This window comes from Arachis hypogaea, chromosome 12 (assembly GCF_003086295.3).
Source record: "Arachis hypogaea cultivar Tifrunner chromosome 12, arahy.Tifrunner.gnm2.J5K5, whole genome shotgun sequence".
Lineage (NCBI taxonomy): Eukaryota > Viridiplantae > Streptophyta > Magnoliopsida > Fabales > Fabaceae > Arachis > Arachis hypogaea.
In genome coordinates, this window is record NC_092047.1 from 104,815,417 (window position 1) to 104,829,764 (window position 14,348).

At 33.4% G+C, this 14,348-nt stretch overlaps 1 protein-coding gene across 2 annotated transcripts; it reads left to right on the forward strand.

Annotated features, from left to right (window-relative positions):
• The first annotated feature begins 4,450 nt into the window (after window positions 1–4,450).
• Window positions 4,451–8,348, forward strand: LOC112728018 (uncharacterized oxidoreductase At1g06690, chloroplastic). Of its 2 annotated transcripts, none has more exons than XM_025777992.3 (9): window positions 4,451–5,275; window positions 6,199–6,283; window positions 6,456–6,572; window positions 6,792–6,856; window positions 6,947–7,035; window positions 7,122–7,201; window positions 7,518–7,629; window positions 7,710–7,829; window positions 7,917–8,348. In XM_025777992.3, the coding sequence occupies exons 1-9, from the start codon at window positions 4,834–4,836 to the stop codon at window positions 8,100–8,102; spliced, it is 1,296 nt and encodes a 431-aa protein (XP_025633777.2). In that variant the 5' UTR covers window positions 4,451–4,833; the 3' UTR covers window positions 8,103–8,348. The 2 variants fall into 2 exon arrangements, with proteins under 2 accessions (XP_025633777.2, XP_025633778.1); XM_025777993.3 differs by lacking the exon at window positions 4,451–5,275 and adding an exon at window positions 5,630–6,044.
• The last annotated feature ends 6,000 nt before the right edge of the window (window positions 8,349–14,348 follow it).

Here is a 14,348-nt window from a genome sequence, read left to right on the forward strand (position 1 = left end):
CCTTCGACCATAACAAATGCAATAGACAATATGTTTGAATTACCATCTTGGGCAATAATCATTTGTAGAGCACTTCTATATTTACCATACAAATGAGTGTCATCAATCGAGATAAATAGTTTGCAATGCTTGAAAGCTTTTACACAAGGAGGGAACATCCAAAACATTCGATGAAACATTCACTATCGTTATCATCACCCCGATACTATGTTACAAGTTGCACCCAAGTACCTAAATCAGGAACCTCATTAGAACATGTTAAAATACAATGAACCATACGTAACTAACTAACTAAATACAATATAATCAATCTTACTGGGTAGGTACATCTGCATTGCGAATAACTACCTAGGAAGCTCGTTATACAATGCTTTTCAATCTATCTATATATCTTTGCAATGACTCTCTGCTTTGCAAGCCAAACTTTTCTATAAGATGCCTTGTAACCAAAGTGATTCTCAATAGCTCTTTGGAGAACTCTTATACTGATCGTAGGATCCGCCTTCACCATGGTAAATATGTGTTTAGCTACCGCCTTTGAATCCAATCTTCCATGGTCTTGACCTAATGTTGTTTGCATGCAAGAATGCAGACCGTTGTATCTCCCAACTTCTCATTTTTTTCTACTTTTTGATGATATGCAATGCGTATGTTCCATTGACATCCCGACCCAAACTAAGTGCGTTGGGCCGAATACTTAAACTAGTCACAGTCTGATATCTTATACTCCACAGCCCTCCTGATGCTATACATCTTTACTGCTATCACGACTTCTTTTTTGTTTTTGAACTGCTGTCCAATCTCAAACTCATGTGTTGGATCATCCTCGAATCTTCCTGGACCAAAGGACCAATCTACATTCATTGCGTCAAGGTTCAATGTGGAACAGTGAGAAGGATGATCATACAGTCTGGAAATAGCAGACTGTGTTAGCGCAATTTATGACACTGTGAAGTTGTTTAGCTCTTCGTCTTCCTCCTCAGATATGTCCATCGGTTCAACACCTACATCTTTATCATTGAACACAGAGTGAGCTTGATAATGATCCATTATTGGGTCTCCAACTGTAGAACCATTATGGCTTTCATAATCCGCTTCCAATACACCATCATTATAATCCTCAGAATTTTACTCCCCTTGGGTGGTATGTTCAAATCAACCATTAACCTTTTAATATTTGTTCTGACTGTCACAGATAAGTCATCACCCACTTTTAAAGAAGTCTCTGCACACATATCAATCAGAAATACAAATAACTCTAACAGATAAACGTTTGGAAAATGATTGTACCAATCCCTATATCTTCGAGATCACATATTTGATACCTTGATCTAATAAAAAATTATTAAAAGTGATGCTTATATAAAAATAATATTAAAATATTCAACAAAAAATAAGGAAATAAGAAAAAATAAAATATATTTTGTAAATTAAAGTGCCATCCTCCTTCATCGGATTCTGTAATAGATTTTTTCACCCACTTCGTATATTGTTGACAAATCGTGTCTACTATAAAATTTTTCAACGTCTCCACCTCTTTTATTTTATATGGCAACTATACAAAAATTGGTTATGTAGAACTAAACAAAACAGATCCATCTTGATCAAACACAATTTATTCACCGTTATAATGATATGATAATAATGATATTTCAGTTATTATAGTGAGAATAGTGATGAGAAGTATAAAGGAGAAAAAGTAAATGTAGATATAAACAAAAAGAACTCCATCTATGTGATTTTATATCAGGATTTGGGCTAAGTTCACTGCTAGCAAATGCGAATTTCATGAAATTTGTCAATGTAGTAAATGAACTTTATAATTTTCATAAAGTTCGTTAGACAAATTTGCTCCAGCGTAAAAAAATGGATTTCGAAAAGTAGGGATGAAAACATTTGTTTTGGAAAATAATTATTTTTTATTTTATTTTAGAATTTTTTCTTTAATTTTCATTCTAAATTTTTTTATACCTTTTAAATCCTTAGTTAATATCTTAAAATTCGGTTTTCTAGCTCCACGTGTCACAATATCCTTTTTCATGAAAGTTTTGTTTGCTTTTCTTTATTGGTGTTAAAAAGTTATCAAATGTGATGAAACTATGAAAGATAGAAGTCCCCAAAGTCTTATCACGTGCTAGTCATAGGTGGAAGTTTCAACACCTAATTAAAGTACCTGGTAGTTCAAAAAAATAATAAATGTAAACTCAAAGCATCAAACAAATGTGTTTGAAATTTGGCCAATCTATCTATTTTAAAATATAAAAGTTAGGAATTTGGATCTTCTAAATTTTAAATTTGTACTTTAGAGGGTAAAGTGTGATCTTCTACCCTTGAATGGTTTCTCTCTCATATTTATTCTTGGCCCCACCTATAAAATAAATGGTAAAAAATCATACTTTACTCTTTAAAGTGAAATTCAAACTTTAGAGAATCCAAATCCAAAAGTTGGATAGTCCAAGTATTCCCTTCTAAAACGTTGCTGTAGCAGTCTCTCATAAAACAACACCTGTCCTTTTTGCTATGAAAATTATAATTCTATCCTACCTAAACATTGCTAATTATAATACCTTATAACACCCACTTTTTTCTGCCACCGGTCCATGGAGAAGAAGAAAAGCAGCAATAATTTTCTCCCTAAATTTTAAGGTATCCTTTTATCCATGTAATAAAGAGAGGGGTGTTTTAGCCAGCAGATTGAAAGAAGATGTTGGTGCAGGCGTGCAGCAATTCCCCAAATTTGATTTTAGAAGAAGAGGTTGCACATCTGATTGAGCGGTTATTTTTTCGCTCAAATTTGACCCTTAAAAAAATCAAATTCTCTAATTCATTTTTTTCTCCTAACTCCCATTTATTCTCAAAACTAGGGGTGTTCGCGGTGCGGTTTGGATCGGTTTTAAGGGAAAAAGTCATCCGATCCGAACGTTTAATTTATGTGCGGTGCGGTTTGGATTGGATGAACCTTTTTTTGGAAATCCGATCCGATCCGATCCGATCCGATTACAAGCGGTTTGGATCCCGCGGTTTTTTAAATAAAAAAATAATAACTTAATTATAGAGTTGATAACCTGTCCAACAATCCAACATAATAATAAAACGTAAATTCCATAAAACATTATAAAGTAACATGTCCAAATATCCAACAATCCAATTATCCAACAGCAAGTCTTGAACAATAATTCTTCAATATAAAAACAACTAACTTATTCAAAAGTGGACGGAATAGCACTAATAAATCCTGAGTCACTGCTTTGAACATCCTGTGATAACCAAAATCAGTTTATGTTATTTTAATATTTTTTCAAATAATCAACATATTGAATTGATACTAACATAAACATTCCAAAATAAGAATATTACCTCAGGATATGAAGCTGACATTAAAGTTAAAATCAATTGAACAAATATAAAATCTGTAAAAGTACAACAAAAAATTTAATATAACAAATTCTCAAAGATAACAATAATAGATTGTCAAAAATAACAAATTTAACATAATAGATTGTCAAAGTAAAAAGAACAGATTGACTTCAAATTCAATAAATTAACAGAAATAGACACGTATAATGTTGATCATCATATAAAAAAAGGGGTAAAAACTCACCTAGAAGAGGAGGCGGCAATGACGTCGAAGAGGAGCGGCGGATGGTGTCGGCAACTTGGCATGTGATGGTGAGAGTGAGTGAGTCTGTGACGGTGAGATACGGTGAGAGACTGAGAATCTGAGAGTGAGTGAGAGTGAAGTTAAGGGATGCTCTTAGGGTTTGTGTTTCTTTGTGGGAAAGGAAAAATGGGGAATGACTGAATGAGTGTGTGCAATGCAGCGCTGTGGGTGATTGGGTCTGGGCTTGGTGGGGAAAAATTAAGGGAAATGGACTAAGGAACTAAGGCCTAAGGGAGTATGGGCTGCCGCTTTATGGCCGTATGCCACTATGTCGTATGGGTAATTGGGTTTCATCATCATCATCATCATCATCATCATCATCATCATCATCATTATATGCGGTTCGGTTCGGTTCGGTTGTGCATAGTGGAATCACAAACCGAACAGAACCGCAATAAAACCGATCTAAAATCCAAAATTGAGCGGTTTAAAACGGTTTTCGGTTTGGATCGGTGCAGTTTTGTAGTTTTTTTGGACCGGTTTGGATGTGAACACCCCTACTCAAAACTTACCTCTTTTCTTTAATACTTCCCCTCTCCTCTCCTCATTGACGTAGTTTTGACGGGGAGAGATTCTGCAGCTGATAACGGCAGCGTATTTGGTGGCGGCAGACAGGGTGCTGTTCGATTTTCAATCAAGTATGGGAGCATGACGAAGCAGATGAAGCCTTTCTTTGCCTCCACTGGTCAGCAGTGGAAGGAGCAGAAGCTCGCCGAAAAACCCGCAAAGTTCGTCGTCAGCACTGGCATTCAGGAGATAAAAGACCCCCATAAGGAGCTCATCACCAATGTCTAATCCTTCTCTTCCTCTTCCTCTCACCAACTGTAGCCTTATTTTCCCCTGAACTGATAGCTTTCATTTTTGGCACATCTTTCTTTCATTATTATGCAAAAGCTTTCATTTTCTCATACTATACTTTAAAAAAATTAAAAAATAAATTAACTCTTAATAAATTACATATTAAATATTATTATTTATATAATAATATATATTATCAACTATTTTATAATAATTAAATTTATATTTTTATTGAATAATATTTATTTAAAATTATAATTTAAATTCCTTTGCACGGGAAATAAAACTAGTATTTATTTAAATATTGCAAAAAAAAATCGAATTAAATATTTAAATAGATAAATTATTTATTAAATATAATTTTTTGATTATTTATGAAAAATATAAAGTTTATTGATGGTTTTTGTGGCACTTCCAACTTATTGAAGCCGTCTAAGAGTGGTTGGTGTCTTTGTGACATTTGGTTACTAGTCTTATCTTCCTCTTCGTTTCTGTTTCAGTCTCTTGAAATGGCAGCTGTAGTCAGCCACCACCACCACCACACCCTATTCTTCACTACCACGTGCTCCAAATCTTCCATTAGAACCACCAGGAGAAGTTCGCGCGCAAACTCTGTTCGCTGCTGTTCCGTTACCACGACCGACAATCCAACCGTAAAGTTGAGCAACGGCAACGATTCCCTCCACATATGCAGAGTCCTCAACGGAATGTGGCAGACCAGCGGAGGCTGGGGCCGTATCGACCGAGACGATGCCGTCAACGCCATGCTCCGCTACGCCGACGCCGGTCTCTCCACCTTCGACATGGCCGATCACTGTAAGTTATACTCTCTCTCTCTCTCTCTCTCTCTCTCTCTCTCTCTCTGCTGACGTGTTGTTTTCCATCTGAATCTGATTATGAGTTACTAATTAATTAATTAATCAATGGTTAAAAAAGTGCACTTTAGTTAAGCTGAATTTTGAACTATGCAATGCATAGCGGACATTTTGCAGTATATGTGATTAATGTATTGTATAGCTTCAAATAAATCATAATATGAATATATTAATATTATTAAGAAGGAAAAGGTAATAGTAAAGGCAACGTAAAAAATTTGGAGCCACATAAAATAAGTGATGTGCATGCTGATATGGTAGCCACATAATATGAATATATTAATATTATCCTGTGGCTCTGTTTGTGCTTAGTTGTTAGGAGTTAATAACACAAGTTACTTAAAAGGAACTTACCTATTTCATATTCCTGCTGAGTGCTGAAGCCTGAAGATACTGCTATAGTCACTGAAGCAATCTGGAAATGTCTGAGTTATTGATGCGGCTTCCTTTGAGCAAATTTACTTTCAGTGGGAATGGAACAGTAAGGGCTAGGAGATATAAGCATGCGAGTTCATGCCAGTGTGTGCTAACAGAGGATAAGCGAAGGATTGTTGTGAAGAATGGGAAGGATGCGTTGGATATATGTCGCGTTGTTAATGGGATGTGGCAGACGAGTGGTGGGTGGGGAAGAATTGAGAGGGATGGTGCTGTTGATGCTATGCTTAGATATGCTGATTCTGGGTTAACCACTTTTGATATGGCTGATATATGTATGCAACTTGGTGCTTTGATTGGTTGATCATGTTAATTTGGGATGTGATCAATTGATCATTATAGATGTTATGGATGTGGATTCTCCAAACATGCGGTGGTTTTTGTGATGAGGACTGTTTTTCTCATGTTGGTGTTCTTCGAATTTTGCAGATGGGCCTGCTGAAGATCTATATGGCATTTTCATCAACCGAGTTCGTCGTGAGCGTCCACCAGAATTCTTGGAGAAGGTCAGAGGGTGAGTTTGCTATGTGACTTGATATTCTATTCTCAAGTCCTTTTCGGCTTGAAGAAAGCACTAGTTGAGTTCTGTATTATGTTTCATTATATCCATCCTACTATACAATGGTATATTGGTGATTTAATAAGCGAAGGTATTATTGTCTTGGTCATTTTATCACTTATTGCAGTCTCACTAAATGGGTACCGCCGCCAGTTAAGATGACAAGAAGCTTTGTTAGTGACAGCATTAATGTTTCTAGGAAGAGAATGGATGTGGATTCCTTGGACATGCTTCAGTTTCATTGGTATTTAATCTTCTCCCAAGTGTGATTATTTGACTTTCTGAATTCTGACTATCACTCTCTGCAAGATTCTTGTCATCGTTTTACAGTTCTTAAATTTTGAGGCAAACTCAGCCATCAACATTTTCTGACATGAAGAGTCATATATCTTATCTTCATATTCTGTTGTCGAAATGAGCAATTCATTCTCATTATCTAAATGTATTCCTCTATTGTCTTTAGGTGGGATTATTCAAATCCTGGCTACCTTGATGCACTAAAACACCTCACAGATTTGAAAGATGAAGGTTAGTTTTGTTTCTGAGCTGCGGTTAATGGTCCCTATGTAAGTTCATATCTCATGATTTGATCAAACTACTTTAGTTAGCTCTGTACAGGTAAGATCAAGACAGTGGCTTTGACAAATTTTGATACAGAGAGATTACAAATTATTCTAGAAAATGAAATTCCTGTTGTAAGCAATCAGGTAAATCCAAGTGCTTTGTTTGTTTATTTTTCTCAGTTACTCTAATAGTTTGATGGTGCGTGATTCTCAGTGTTACTTCACTTCAGGTGCAACATTCAATTGTTGATATGCGTCCACAACAGAGAATGGCAGAGCTTTGTCAGCTTTCAGGAGTCAAACTTATAACGTTTGTCTAACCCCCTCTCGTTCAACCACCCACATAATTACATAAACACATACAATCCATCATACATTCATCTCTTCTAACGACTCAACTGCAATATTAAGAACTACGTTTTTATGTGAAGTTCCCATGAAATCTGTATAACTATGTTTTTAATATGTTCACAAAGTATTTTAACATTTCATGGCTGAAATGAAAGAAATAGTATTAGCATGAAGTTAAATTTCAGCAGCAGAAAATAGTTTTTCTCAAATATAAGATGATAGTGAAAGCATAAGAAATCAAACCAATTTTTCATCAGTGGTCGGTTTTTATGCAGGTATGGGACGGTAATGGGTGGTCTTCTGTCTGAGAAGTTCCTTGACACCAACATATCTATTCCCTTTGCTGGTCCAGCATTAAACACTCCCTCCCTTCAAAAGTACAAAAGGGTATGATTTCGCGACCAAGTTTAACTATCTACATTTATAGTTGTATTCATGTGTTAATCTGCACTCGGAACATGTGGCAGATGATAGATGCTTGGGGAGGATGGGGTTTGTTCCAGGGACTGCTAAGGTCGCTTAAACAAGTAGCTAATAAACACGGCGTTTCTATCCCAACTGTTGCCGTCAAGTACATTCTAGATCAGGTAGAGTTGATTTAGTCTTCAGCTCAAATTCAAAATCTTTGGCAGACATTCATATTACAGTTATTTTGTTCCTTTCCAAATTTGCAGCCTGCAGTAGGAGGATCAATGGTTGGTGTTAGACTTGGGTTGTCGGATCATATTGATGACTGCAATGCTATCTTCTCGCTTGTACTGGATGAAGACGATGTAAACAGCATAAAAGAAGCCTCAGCAAAAGGAAAGGATCTGCTTAAAGTGATTGGAGATTGTGGAGATGAGTACAGGCGTGCATGACTCCTGCTGCATGCATATCAACCAGGCAAACGTTGTTATTTATACAAACATAGGACAAAACAGTATAAATATTATGGGAGAATTCACGCCCAATTTTAATTTTGTGTATTGAATGGTTTTGTAATCTAGTTTTGTACCTAGGTAAATTCAAAACGCTGCAAATTACACCAAGAGAACTAGTTTTGTACTCATAAAAGTAGTCTTTATTGGACAAAAAGACTTTATAGTTAACTTTAATTTTGGATAGATTTATCATTTTTCTAAATTTTCATATATAGAAATAGTAATTTATTCATTTTTTTATAGATATAAAATTAGTTTAATTTATTTATAAATTTATTTTTTACATTTTCAAGGATAAAAATAATAATTTATTACTTTCACATTTTAAATATAAAAATTATTCTTGTCTAACATAACAGTAAATAAAATAAAATGCAAAAAAGGTTACAATTTATTGTTATAACTGTTTTTCATATTATGCACTATTTATTGTTTGAAAGCACTTTTCTTCTTCTTCAAACGCTCTCTTTCTTACTTACCATACAAGAGTCTAAGAGACTTTGATGAATTGAATTAAATTGAAAAGAAGAACAAAAAAAGGCAGTAATATACACAATGAAGTAGAGAAAGTTTCTTGAGTATTAAGCAAACTAAAAATGAATATAAAACTGATAGAAGAGTTTGTCAGATTAGTGCTGAACCACAATTAGTTAGAGCTAACTAATCGAAAATTATAACACTCTCTAATTTAACTTGTAACAAACTAATTACTATAGTTAGTGCTAACATACAACATTTTAAACTCTCTCAATACTCCCTTCAAACTGAGGTAGGATTTATATCCAAGACTCAATTTAATATGAACTTCTGAAACAATGCTAGAGATAAAGGTTTAGTCAGAGTATCTCATAGGTAGGTCTTACCATTGGACTATAAATGTTTTCATAGTCTATGACTTCCACTTGATGAAAGCCTTGTCCAACTAACCTTCCATATACCTTAGAATTTCTCCTTTTGGATTCCTCTTTATTGCAGATACCCATTTGCTTTCGATTACAATAGTATTGACTGGTGGTGCTGTCAACTAGTACCCTCAAGTCTTGCACTTTTGTAGAGCACTAAACTCCTTATCCATAGCTTACTTCCAATGAGTACATTGCATAACTTCAGCCACATTTCTTGGAACATTATTTACAATATCAGTTTGTTGAACAACCAAAGCTTTTGATTTTACTCCTGATTTTGATCTTATTGTCATTGGATGAGCATTAATTGTTGACAATAGAGGCAATCTGATTTCAATTGAACTTATAGGGATAGTCTCGTGTTAAAGAGCAGCATTAGTTGATGAAGAGGTATGACAGTCAGGTGTTGCAATCTCTATATTTTGATTTTGAGGACTGTTGTCTTCAATCTCCAAATTTGATTGTTAATGAGTTGCTGGTTGATTTAAAGAGGGATTTGTATTGTTTGATTCATTGTCAGAGTCATCAGTAAGAGGCTTATATTACTGAATTGGTGATCATGTAAGTTGTGGTGTTGGTGTATCAACTGTAGGTCTAGAAACTTGTATCTAAAATGAGCCAGTGCTAGGAGTATCCTTTATAGATTCACTGCAACAAAGTCTGTTAGCAAACAATTTCTGATATGAAAAGGTATGTTCCTGAAAAATAACATGTCTGGCCATATAATTTTTTTCATTTTGTGCCATACACTTATACCCTTTATAATTTGAGTCATATCCTAGAAATAAGCATGGTTCAAATTTGTAGTTGAATTTTGTCTTGCTACAAGGCCTTAAATAAGGAAAACACACATACAAAGATTTTAAAAAACTTATAATCATGTTGATGTTTGAAAAGAACCTTAAATGGACTTTGGTTGTCTAAGATTGTTATAGGAAGTCTATTAATAATATAGACTGCACTTAAAAGAGAGAGGCCCATTTTTGTTATATGCTTATGCCTCCTCTCAACACTTCTTTGTTGATGATGAGTATAAGGGCATAATTTTTTATGTTGTATACTTTCAGTAGCAAGAAAGTTAGTAAATGCATGTGACATGAATTCCATTCCTAAATCAGATTCCGATGCCTTTATTTTCTGTCTAGTTTGGTGTTCAATAAATTGTTCATAATTTTGAAAAGCAACAAGTGACTGAGATTTATTAGTAAGAAAAAATATGCATGTATATTTAGAATGTGCATCAACAAATGAAATATAATATTTAAACCCACTTCTTGATGTCACAGGGGTTGAACCCCAAATATCTACAAAAACAAGCTCTAAAGGTGTTACATACACAGTATCATTTGAAGAGGAATGCAATCTATGCATTTTGGCTAGAGGGCACATTTCACATACATGAGTAGCAACAGAATGAGAAACAGAATTTGAAAAGTATTTATTTAGAACATCTATTACAGTTTTAAGAGAACTATGGTCTAACCTTTTATGCCATAGTTCAACTGTTTGATCTTGATTACATTTAGAAGTAGAATAAGCAATAGAATCTAAAGACTAATTAGGTACATGTATAGTGTTGTGAGTAACAGCATTCTAAGAATTAAAATTGTTGATCACAGATTTATTATCTAAGGCACATACTGAATTATTAGACAGATTGTTAGGGACTCTAAGGGCATCAAAAGAGTAAGTTCTATATCTATACACACCTTGTAGGAGAAGATTCCTGGAATCCTAATTAGACTAGAATTCAAAGAAAACATGGTTATCAGCAGCAAATTTAAATACACTCAATAGATTTTGAGTGATTTGTGGAACAAGCAGTAAATTCTTTAATCTAAAAGCTACATTTGAAGTAGGATCATAAAGAATTGAGGAGTCAGAATGTGTAATTGGAATACCTGACCCATTACCTACAAATAGTTTATCAGTTTCTTGAAGATGTAAGAAGATTTCCTAGATCTATGGTGACATGATGACTCGCACCTGAGTCTGGGAGCCAAGAAACTTCATTGACTGAGGAAGGATGAGAAATGTATATGCTCTTGGTTGGTGAAAATTTGAGGATGGTGGAGGGGGGTTGTGTTGCTGTAAGGGATCTGCATTGGTGTGGAATTGTTCATTGAATTTGGATTTAAGGCAGGTTCTAATCGATGGAAGCAATTCCACGCAACACATCATTGCCTTCCACACAATTGACATTTAGGATAATTATTTGAATAGCTAAATCTTCCTTCACCACGATTACTTCTGCCTCCACGACCTCTTCTAAATCCTCCACCTCTATTGTATTCGGAAGATGATCATAATGAGCTATAGGCATACCTTGTTTTTGAAGCTGCTTGTCATTGATTCAACCAGCCAACTAGTAAGAGTCAAGTCTTGAACTTTCCAGGTCTTGTACTTCTCAGATTCAAAAATAATTTTGGTTGCTTCATCTGTAAGAAATTGTGGTTGAATATTGGAGCTGTATAGGTGATCTTCCATTGACAAACTCTAAATCGTCAGCATTGTCGTGTGGCTCCATGTGCTATAGTTGTCTTGATTGAGCTTATCAAAGTTTGATGAGAAAGTTTTCAATGTGGTAGAATCGAAGAGTGTAATCTCCATGATGAAGGTGAACAAGAGAATTGGTTCTTGATACTATATAGAAACTCAAAACAGATTGCTTGAGAGAAGTGAGAAAGAAGAACAAAGAACAAAGAACGGAAAATTGCAATGTGAACAGAGGGGAAGAACTCTTCTTAACCAGAGAAAACTAACTAACTATTATTTTTGAGTGCACTCAATATTTTGAGACAAATCTCTACTAACCCCCAAAATAGGAGGTAAAGCTACTCTTTATACCAAACAGGTTTAACATAATATTCAAAACAGTAAACCCTAACTATCTTGCAGATTCGGTTTTAACTGCTTGGAAAGAGTGATCCTCAATACCCCCCTCAAGCTCAAGGTGTGCTTTGGCACAACTCTGAGCTTGTTCCTGAGCCGTTCAAAACTAGCAGCTGATAATGGCTACCACTCCTGCTTTTTCTTATTCTCTTTTTTTTTTTTCTCATCTTTCTTTGTTCCTGAGCCGTTCAAAACTAGCAGCTGATAATGGCTACCACTCCTGCTTTTTCTTATTCTCTTTTTTTTTTTTTTCTCATCTTTGTTTTTGTTATGGTCGTTACTATCACTACCTCTTCCTCCTACTTTTTCTTTTTCATTTTAATTTATTCTTTTTTTTTTCCTGCTCCTTCATTATCATCACGTCATTATTATTGTCATCGTCATCATCATCTACATCTTCTTTTTCTTTTTAGTTAAATATCACACCACTAGTTTAACAATACAAAAATTTATCATATTTCTATGGTACAGTTTAAAAATTTTGGTGTTAAAGTAAAAAAAATTTTTATGTTAATTAAAAAATTTCAGTATTATTTTTTTGATAAATTCTGTACAATTAAAAACTCCTCCTCCTCCTCTTTTACAATTAAAAAATTTTAATAATTTGTTTCACCCTCTTCACAAGAACCTGTGTTATAGTTACAAAATTTTGGTGTTAAAATTAAAAAATTTATGCTCACGTTAAAAAAATCTAAGTGTTATTTTCTCATAAATTCTGAATAACTCAAAACTCATCCACCTCCTTCTCCTCTTTTTGTACAGTTTAATACCATACAATCAATTCAGTAATAACAAAACACATCATTTAGTTTAGAATTGACACATAAATTTTTAGTAAATGACACAAGAAATATTTAAAAAATCATAAATTCAAAACTTTAGTTTAAAACATTCAGAAATATTATATAATGTAAGATGTATTACAAAAATATACTGATAGATAATATATTTTAAAATAAAAAAAAAATATATGGACTTTTTACTAATGAAATGGTACACGTTAATTCTTGATATCATAAAATTCATCGATAATAGAATTTATGTCAAATCTTTTAGCAATCTTTTTCTCAATGTAAATCAAAAGACAATTAGCAATAAATTCATCTTTCATTTTATTTTTGAGTCTATTTTTCATAATATTCATAATTGAAAAAGATCTCTCACTTGTAACAATTGAAACAGAGAAAATTAATACCAAACGAATCAAAAAGGACAGGAAGAAGAAGAAAAAGAATTTACTTTATAAAATTTGAAAGGTTTTATTCAATTAAAAAAAATGATAACAATATCTTTTCTCAATTTTTTTATTGTTATTACCTACTTTTTAGATATTAAAAATTAATAATATTTGGATTGTACTGGACTTTTATTTATACTAGGCTGAATAATAAATATATTTTTAAAAAAAACTAAATCATACTTAATAACTTACTACTATTAGTTTTTTTTTAAAGCTAGAGAGGTCAAGGTTTCCACTTGCCTCTTTTTTGTCAGTCCCAGTACTCAATCAACAAAATACATTTAAATATATTTTAGAATAAAAAAATATATTAATTTGTTATAAAAATGAGATAAAATTGGTTAAATCACTTATATATGAATTCAATACCTCCCAACTAATTCAATAATGAAAAAAGTACATTATTTAGTTAGAAAGGGCACTGTTAAAAAATTTCTATGTCATTATTAAAATATTTCGATATCAAAATAAGAAATTTCTATGTCATAGTTAAACAATTTCGGTATTATTTTTCAAATAAATTCTTCTTTCACATTCCCATAATTTTGAAGTCAAAATTAAAACTTCTTATCTCACCGTTAAAAAGTTTTGATGCTAATAAATTCTGCATAATTTATAACTCAAAATTCTTTCTCTTCTTTTTTGTCATCATCATCGTCTTCTTCTTCTTTTTTTTCATTTTCTCTTACTTGTTTCACCTTCTCCTAATTCTTCTTGTTTTACTCTTTTAATAAGAGTAAAAAAAAAAAATTAAAGAAAGAAGAAAAAAAATACATAATGATGCAAAATCATCAAAAAGATGAAGGAAAAAAAACGCAGACAACAGTAGAAGCAATAAAAGAACGATGATGAGGAAAAAGCAGTGGAGAAGAAGTAAAAATTCAAAGAAAAAGAACAAGGAACGCGGGTTACGACTTACGAATGTTCACGTTAGTGGAGAATTGGAGCATGTAGACACACTCTTACTAATGAAACTGGTTTTTGTTGGGATTGGACCAGCTTAATTAAACTTGATTACCAGAAAAAAAACTTGAATGTGTAACGGGACCGAATAAAATGTAATTTATGTTGTTATTTTTATCTCAGGTTGATGCAAAAACTTTCCAAACAAAATAGAACCACCGTGAACCAACTTGGATTGGCCGA